The 9,327-nt window shown below is 34.4% G+C and overlaps 1 protein-coding gene across 1 annotated transcript; it reads right to left on the bottom strand.

Annotated features, from left to right (window-relative positions):
• Window positions 1-1,958: 1,958 nt before the first annotated feature.
• LOC145041384 (nuclear matrix constituent protein 1-like) lies at window positions 1,959-7,332 on the bottom strand. The gene is made up of 8 exons (XM_078989414.1): window positions 6,753-7,332; window positions 5,975-6,184; window positions 5,616-5,869; window positions 5,283-5,553; window positions 5,104-5,187; window positions 2,977-4,772; window positions 2,497-2,704; window positions 1,959-2,413 (listed from the first exon to the last, which is right to left on the bottom strand). The coding sequence occupies exons 1-8, from the start codon at window positions 7,062-7,064 to the stop codon at window positions 2,192-2,194; spliced, it is 3,357 nt and encodes a 1,118-aa protein (XP_078845540.1). The 5' UTR covers window positions 7,065-7,332; the 3' UTR covers window positions 1,959-2,191.
• Between the last annotated feature and the right edge of the window lie 1,995 nt (window positions 7,333-9,327).

Here is a 9,327-nt window from a genome sequence, read left to right as displayed (position 1 = left end):
ATTATTTTTCAAACCAAAATAACCATTCTCTCTCAAAATTAATAGAAAAAAAATCACATTTTTTTCTTAAAATATCATCTTTTTCATCTTCGAAAGAATTTCAAGTTATTTTTTATGTTGTTATTGCATATGCTCAAATGGCGGAACAAACATATGATGATTTATGCAATAACGCAGCTGAAAATTCTCAACGGAGAACACGAAGATATATGTGTAGAAATCGTGAAGAAGTCAACCAACGTTTGGTACAAAACTATTTTCAAGAGAATGTCACTTATCAAGGTTACTATTTTCGTAGGCGCTTCAAAATGTTCAAACAACGTTATAGTTGAAGATGTAACGAGGGAGTGCAGTTTTTTCCAACAACGTTACGATGCTAGAAGTACATTCGGTTTCACTCCCTTACAAAAAGACACGCCCGTACTTCATCAGTTAGCATATGGCATTACGCGTGATGCATTGGATGGGAGTTTTAGGATGTCTGCTAGGACCGCACGAGACAGTCTCCACTATTTCTGTAAAACTGTGATTCAGTTTTATGGTCCAAATATTTATGTAAGCCTACACGTAATGACATCTTACAATTGCAAGCTTATCATGCTAGTGTGCATGGGTTTCCTAGAATACTGGAAAGTTTAGATTGTCTCCATAGGGTATGGAAAAATTGTCCTACCTTACACCATGAGAAATTTACCCGAGGTGATCATAGTTACCCAACGGTCATACTTGAAATAGTTGCATCATATTATCTATGGATTTTGCATGCTTTTTTTGGTTTTCCCGGTTTGATTAACGACATCAACGTTCTTAATCATTTACGTATATTTAACAACATATATGATGGATCTACACCAGATTCTTCTTTTGAAGTGCATGAAACGCCATATAAGTATGGTTATTATTTGGTTGATGGAATCTATCCTGAGTATGTTTTGTTTGTTAAATCGTTTACATGTCCACATGGTTCTAGACGAAAATTTTCAAGAGGCTCAAGAAAGAGCTAGGAAGGATGTCGAGCGTGCTTTTGGAGCTCTTAAGAAACGTTGGCAGAAATTTATTTCGGCGAGGAAAAACTTCAAGAAATCATGTATACATGCATCATATTGCATAACATGATTATTGAAGACGAAAGAAGAGCGATATGTGCGTTTGACGAGGAAGAAACCATACTCGAGACACAACCAATATAAATTGGTGGCAAAGAATATATGAACAGGAGAGCAGAAATACGTTGCACTAAAACATCTTCACACGGACTTAGTGGAACACAATTATAAGATTCAACACATTAACCTTAATTCGGAAGACGAGTTCTCGAAGAACAGCTTTATGTAGTATGGTTTAATTATTTTATTTGTGTTTTTTTAAGTTATTTTAATCGTTTGATGTGTGTTTTTTAAATTTGTAGGATTTTTTTAATGTCATGTGTGGTTTTTTTTAGTAATACAATGTAATGTTTTTTTATTTTCAAGTAATGAAAAATTATGTTTTTTTTATTAAAAAAAAAATTATAAATTAAATTATTTAAAAAAAAACAAAATAATAAAATAAAATGAGTGTGGCACCACTCTTAGGTGTAGCAAGAAACCACATTTATGTGGTAAAAAGTGTATGTGGTAGTGAAAAAAATATAGTTTCGGTAACACCACTCACTCGAGCCCTAACACACAAATCCACCAAGTAGTTCCCATTATCGATTCCACATCTTTCTTTTTCATATCGATAAATATGACTTTATTCTTGGAAGTATCTTGGTTTGGAACTTGTCACTTAATCGGATAAATACCAAATTAAATTTGGTGAACAGACCAAACAGCACCTTAACATGGCAATTTTATAAATGTAAATTAAATACAAATAATCCTACAAACCGACTTCCACAATTGAAGACAATTATAAAAGCAAAAAACAGAGCCAGGAACAAAAATCAAAATGATAATCAAGATTCAACACAAATATGGTAAAAGCTACATATACCAGATCCATTTTTCTCAATAATATGCAGTAAAAATTCGCGTGTACACATGTAAAACTGTAAAAAAAAATGTCTTGTTACTACAAAAACAACAATTGAGCATAAACTACAAAACAAACTAGTCTACATAATATGAACCAAACATGTTCTTACTGTATGAGAATACATTGAGACATTGAAAAATACAAAACTCTAAAAGGAAAGATGCACATATCATCATGTTGACAAAAAAGTCCATATTTTCTTGCCAATTGACACTTCACCATGATGTTGCTCTTCATCACCACTATCATCATCATCATTATCATTACCATTGTCATCATCATCATTATCATTATGATGATTATCTTCTTCATTCTCATATTCATAGGTGGTAGCATTAACCTCTTCAACTACTTCTGTTTTCTCAACAATAATCTCTCCTCTTGGTGCTTTAAACTTCAAAAACACAAAACACAAATATTCATGATATTATGATCATAATAAATTTACTTATATAAATACAACAAATATATACTTACAGCTGTATCCAATATCTGAGTGTCGACTTTTTTGCTAGTAGCGACATGTACCATGGCTGTGCTGCCATCCTCACTAGTAACTTTTGTTTCAACAACGTTGTTAGTAATCTCATGCTTACTTGTTACTTTTTGTGTCCCGATGCTTCCGGAAACTTCCTTCTTTTTTTCAGAATTAGTAGAAGGTTGAGCTTGAGTGGCAACATCTCCACTGTTATCATATTTCATTATTTTAACCCATTACTAATGACAAGGTAAAAATAATTTAATTATAAGTTACCGATATTGAAAAATGTATAACTAAATAAAATCTCATTTCATTCCATTTAATCATGCAACCATTCATAATCTCACATTAAAAAAAACCCACTTTAAAAAAACTTCTAATCTCTTTAATTAAAAAAAAAAAAAAAAAGTACACAAGACTAGTTTCCGTTCAACATACATAAAACTATTCACCCAAAAAAACACCTTAAAACTTACGTCTTGTGTCGCCTGAGATTATACCGACTGCCTCCTCCGGGAGTCTGCACCGCCACCGGAGCCACCGTCTGCCGCCGCTTCCTCCGGCCACCGGTCGCCACACTTTCCGACTGAACCTCACTGTCACCGCCATCGATTTCACTTCCACTAACTAAAGAAGCTTCCGGATGCGACCTTTTCCTTCTAGAAGCTCTCCCACTCTCATTAACTTTAACAGAATCATCATTCTGGTCAAACTCGGTCAACACATCTTCTTCAACCACCGTCTGGACAGAAGCAGTTTGGTTCTTACGGGACCCACGTTTTGGTTTTCTCCTCCCACTTTTCATTTCCGACTGCTGAGAACCTTCCGGAACGTCAGCCGTCTTGCTTCCTATGTTGCTCTCATCATCGGAAGATTCCGGAAGCTTGTCATGTGTAAGAAGCTCGAGTGATTCTTTTTCTTTTCCGACGTTTGTTTCGCGATGAGGGGACAATTTAAAGACTGTTGCGCCCTTTTTGAGCCAAGATACAAGATTGCCCTTGGACTTTTCAGTAATTACATTTTTACCCTCGGGGATTTGCAGATCAGAGAATTCGTAACTTGTGATAATCTCTGCACAGTTTTCACAATTCTTGAGGTTTTCTACGAATGAATGGAAACGATTTCTCTCGTTTATGAATTCTTCCCTTTGATTATTTATCTTTTTGCTAAGAGCATCGAGGGCGTTTATGTCTTTACTCATCTCAACTTGGTTTTCTTCTAGCTTTTGATTGTTCAAAGCAATTTCCTTCTTTTCTTTTTCGATTCTACTTCTTTCGGATTTCAATTCTTCCATTTCTTTTCTTGCAATTTCCTTTAAGTAAGTGATGTTACTTAATTCTTTTTCACATTCTTCTTTAAACTCATTCTCTTTTTCCTTCATGTTTTTCTCTAATTCGATTCGTTTACTCTGTAAATCCATTTCAAGATCTCTTTTTCTTTTCTCAAAATCATGAACAAATTGTCTGTGTTCGTTTTCAGCTTTTTCAACTAAAAGAGTCTCCTCATGCTTCATTGTAGCAGCAAATGTTTCTCTCTCCAATTTCAAAGCTTCTAATTCTTTCTTAACATAATCTTGTGTGACAATTTTGTCTTTTTCTAACTTTTCCTCTTCTGATTTCATTAATTTTTCCCAATTCTCTTTATTTTCTTCAAACTCCATTAATTCTTTATTAACAACAGCTCTTTTGTCATCTAATACCTCCCATTCCTTCTCAAATTTCATTCTATCTTTCCTTAAATCATCAACTTCTTTCATGATCAACTCTTTTTGAACTCTGCATTTTTCTATCTCCTCTTTTAGCTCCAATTGTAAACGTGTGTATTCTATTCTTTCATCTTCTGTGATTCTAAGTTTTTCAATCTCTTCATGAACTTGTGCCTCCTTTTCATTAATCTGATTCTTGATTTTTTCAGTTTCAGCTTTTAAAATCTGCAGCTTCTCTATGTCAGCAAGAATTTCATTCTTGTCCATTTCCAACTTCTTTGACTCCATTTCATAACTTTTCTCCTTTTCCTTTATTGCCCTCAGCTTCGTGTCAAGATCTTTCTCTTTCTCATTGAACCTTTCCAATTTCTTTTCATGAGCTTGCTCTTGCTTTCTTAGTTTTTCCTCTTTATGAATTATTTCATCTTCTTTCTGAACTAAAGCTTCTATTCTTTTTCTCATTTCATCGTCTAAAGATTTCCTCTTTTCTTCCATTTCCAATTCAAACTCTCTCTGTTTAGAATCCAATGTATTTTTATGAGCATCAAGAAGCTTCTGAATCTCCACCTGCAATAAAGGAAGCATTATTACTTGAAGACAACTTTTTCTTACATCTATACAAATTAGAGAAAATTACAACAAGGGTCCCTGTTTTTTCTGATTTTCACCATGTCTAGTCCAAAATTAAAAACTATTTCAGTTTTGGTTCTTGTATCAAGGCTTCTTATCGATTTTGATCCCTGGAAACTTTCTAATTTCAGTTCTTATTTTAGGGTTTCATATCGATTTTGGTCCTTATTTCAGGGTTCTATGGACCAAAATCAATACGAAACATTAAAATAAGGACCAAAACTGAAAAAAGTTTCGATTTTGGACTAGAAATTAAGTAAAAACTCACTCTTTCTTTTGCAGTCAACTTCTCAGTCAAATCAAGCAGTTCCTTTTCCTTGATCTCAAGATTCTTTTTAATCGACTCAGCTTGCTGAAAGAGAGAAAAATAAAACAAAAACAAAATGACTTTCAAATCATTGCCTTTTGAACAACATTTTAAACTGAAAAGATAGGTCAGAAACATACTTCCTCTTTTGTAATTAACTCATCTAATCTTTTGTTCACATCATCTTCTTTCTTCTTTGATGCTAAAATACTTGATTTAATCTTATTATGTGTCTCCTCAATTTCCTTTTCCTTCTGTTTTAGCAACCTTTCCATTTCATTCAACTTCTCCTCCCTCAAATTGATACTCCTCCTACCTTCACATAATCTCTCTTCACCCTCTTGCAATTTCTTTTCCCATTCCTTTATATCCTCTTTCTGTTTAGCAAATGTAGCTTCCCATGCTTCTCTCCTATTAAAAAAAGTAAATTTATCATATCAAATCAAAAAGTTACAATAAGTTATAATTCATACCCTGCAATAAAGGATTGGCGTTCACTTTTGAGCAAGCTTTCATGAGTCTCTAGCTCTTGCATTCTCCTATCCAACTCCAAACTCTTTCTGTTTGCCTCAGCAAGCTTTGCATCTGCTTCATACATCTTTTCTTCAACCTCTCTTGATTTATCTCCAATTTCAGCTACTAATGTGTTTGCATCAGCTAAATTGGTCTGAGATTTGAGTTTTATTTGTTTATTCTCTTCAACAATTTCACGTAAAGCCTTCTCAAGCTGCAGAAACAAATGCCATGAAAAGTTGTTTCATATAAAATGTATGATAGCTATAGAAACTATAAAGATTTAGAGTATAAAGTATGAACATATCAAAAGGATTACATCAGCTCGACAAAGCTTCTCAAGTTCTAGTGCTTTCTTCAAGTTATCTGCTCGCCTTTCAACTTCAGAGACATCCATCAAATGAGCAGCTTCTTCACGTTTAACAACTTCTTGTATCTCTGATAATGCTTCTCTAAGTTGCTCAGCATTTTCTGTCAACTCTTTATTCTCAATAAGCAAGAGTCCCATATTATACTGATAGTCAAATAGCTGTAAAAAGAAAGTAACCAATGAGATTCCAATGACATTTTAATTGATTCAACAAATGGTTAAAAGTGAAATTCTTATTCCAACAAAAGGTAATGAAACAACCAGAGAGAAGTGATGTTCTGTAATAAGTGTCAAAATCAGTAAATTAACAAATGTTGCATTTTTTTAGGGAGAGAAAGGATTAATGTGTTTCAATGGTAAATATTACAATAACCATGGAGTTAGTTTTCACTATTGCAACTAAATAAGAGATAAAGTGATAAACTAACAAACAATATTAAAAAGTGAAAAAGATATGATTGGCCTCACTCTAGGTCTAAAGCACAATAAACTTTTCACCTAGAAAATGATCTCTTTGGCCTCACTCTAGCTTTGACACCAGACAAAAACAGAAAGGTAACCAATCAAAGAAAACGTGAATTCTGAAGTTTTGGATATTAAATTGGGATTTTAACGATATATTTGGTTAACATGTGATACAGAAACAATAACAGAAAGGTAACAAACCAAAAGGTTTCAGGTGAATAGACTTCACTTGAAAGAAAATAAAAAGAAAATTTCACAATACCTCTTTTTCAAGCCTAGCAGTCTTTTCAGCCAATGCCTCACGGTCCTTCCTCTCCATAGAAGCCTCGTCCAATAATCCGGCTTCCTTAAACGCCCTCCAATCGTCCAAATCGCCACCCTCAGCCGCCGCACTCGCCCCATTCTCAATCAACAACCCCAGAGGCGGCGGCGGTGGCGGTGTCAGATCGTCCATAAACGCCACCGCCTTGCCCTTTCCAGATACATGTCTGGGTGAGTGACCGATCTTTTGCCCACCGGTCCGTGGTGTGATTGATAATGAAGAACGAGTTACTCTCTGCTGCGTCGTAAACATTGGTACAAACAGCAATAACCCCAAACAAAACAAAATTCGAAGATTGGAAACCTGAAATAAAGGGTTTCGAAAACCCTAGAATCTGGGGATTGAGATTTTACGCAAGCTATAAAGAATTAATGAGAATCCTGTGAGCGGGAAAAGAAGAAGGGTTTTTTTATGCGGAGAATTTGATAGACAAAACTGCAAAGTGAATCAGAATTCAGAAAGCAACCCGAACTGGAACCACTTGGGAGAAAAAAAGAAGAAAAACAAGGACACCCGTGGGCTTATATGAAACGAAACAGGGTGATTTTTGGTAGTATTTTATAAATATGTGTTTGTATAAAATATAATTATACGAAAAAATTAATATATATATATATATATATATATATATATATATATATATATATATATATTAATAAAACAATTATATTATTATTATTATTATTGATGAAATCATAATGTTTATACTTATACCCAGTAAATGGTCGGATTTAAATACATTGGTTTGAAATAGAGGAACGAAGACAAACTCAAATTTCATGTCAAAAGACCCATCAGAAAGTGATATTCAAAGAGTAAAGTTTTCACAACTTAGCAAGGAATCGTGCTCATGTTCGCTTCCTAAGAACGACAGCAGACAAGTTTGTCGAAAGTAGACGATACTGATAGCCTTTTAAGGACAATATGTGTTTCATCTCTCCAGCAACAGACATTATAAATATTATTCTCATTAATGGTTTTGGTAAGAAATATATATATATATATATATATATATATATATATATATATATATATATATATATATATATATATATATTCACTCTTCACAACTCATTAACTCCTACACTCTTTTAAGCGGTTTCGTTAAGAAATATATATTCACTATTCACTACTCATTCACTCATACACCCTCTTAAGTCTTTCATCCTAATTTGGGTGTCAGAGAGTAATCTGATTAATCACGAATCACTATTCACCCAAGTTTTTCTTTGTTATTGATGGTTTTGGAGATTTAAGCTCTCACCCTAAAAGAACCTCATTCGAACTTGCTCCCTATACTTGGTTGCATCATTTAGAGCCTTTTGTGCGACATCAAAAAAACTTAACGCCTCGTTGATCGTAAAAAAGGGTGTTCTCATAAAAGGCCCTCTTCGATTTCTTTCAAAATTGGCGTACATACCATATAGACCAAAACACACATTCATGGCTAAAAAGAACCCACTCTATCCATAATGGGTAAGACGAAGCAATATGTTTGTTTGCAAGGATAACACAAAACAAACGGCATGCTTGTACTACAAACTCATCCATGCGATAGTTATCTTACAAAGGGCAATAACATGTGGCATGGATTTACAACCATAAAGAAACGTTGAGACATAAGAATCCAAGTGTTAGCAGCCCATTGCCTAAAGTTACAAAATACAAAAACATCATAACATGATATCAAAACAACATCTATCCTATGAAAATCGAACATCATAAGTTGGAATTGATGCCTTTTGCAACAATTGAATGATGCAAGAAACTCTCTTGTAGAAACCCTTGGAAAGTTAGCTCCAATAATATGGTAACCTTTAATGCAATTGTAACATCCATAAATTTTACGCCAAATTTAAACTTTTTCGATCATAAATAAAATCAAACAACGTTTGTTTACAAAAATGTTTTCAAAACAATATCCATCATAGTGTCCCAAAATCATAACATAAGGATGAGGAGCGGTACGGTTACGCCTTCTCCTTGCCATGATCTCCTGAAGTACCTGAAACAATAAACTGAAAACTGTAAGCCCGAGGGCTTAGTAAGCTACCCCCAAAATACCAATACCATACTGACAATATCATATCAGTAATAATCAATCAATCAATCATGCATATTGGGCCATCGGCCTGACTGGACCGCCCTACTGGGCCTACAGTCTGTCTTGATCTATCCCGAGCCTTCAGCATGACTGGTCCGCCACGTGGGCCTACAGTCTCCCCGGACCGCTCATAGGGTATGTTGGCCTTTAGCACAAAGCAGGACCGCCTCAACCCAACCAATAAACAAATAACCATGTGCGCATAACTATCATATATTGGCATATACAACATCAAACATATCTAACTCACTGATCATCAATCATAGAATTCTTCTGTAACTAGAGTATTGACCTAGCAGGTCACTAACATACCAATCCCTACGGATCATAAGAGCATAACATACTGTCTACCCTGATTCCGATCTAACATATCATAACCACATGTAGCATACCATAACAATAACACCTAAA

This window comes from Lactuca saligna, chromosome 4 (assembly GCF_052625555.1).
Source record: "Lactuca saligna cultivar CGN05327 chromosome 4, ASM5262555v1, whole genome shotgun sequence".
Lineage (NCBI taxonomy): Eukaryota > Viridiplantae > Streptophyta > Magnoliopsida > Asterales > Asteraceae > Lactuca > Lactuca saligna.
The sequence above is the reverse complement of the archived record's forward strand: the minus strand, read 5'-3'. Positions and strand labels throughout refer to the sequence as shown.

Bases quoted from the DNA above. Each gene is read 5' to 3' on its own strand.
- LOC145041384 (XM_078989414.1), bottom strand. From the start codon at position 7,064: ATGTTTACGACGCAGCAGAGAGTAACTCGTTCTTCATTATCAATCACA. The intron at 4,773-5,103 runs GTGAGTTTTTAC...CCTTTATTGCAG, and splicing joins AGTTGACTGCAAAAGAAAGA to GTGGAGATTCAGAAGCTTCT. The intron at 2,414-2,496 runs GTAAGTATATAT...GTGTTTTTGAAG, and splicing joins CTCAGATATTGGATACAGCT to TTTAAAGCACCAAGAGGAGA.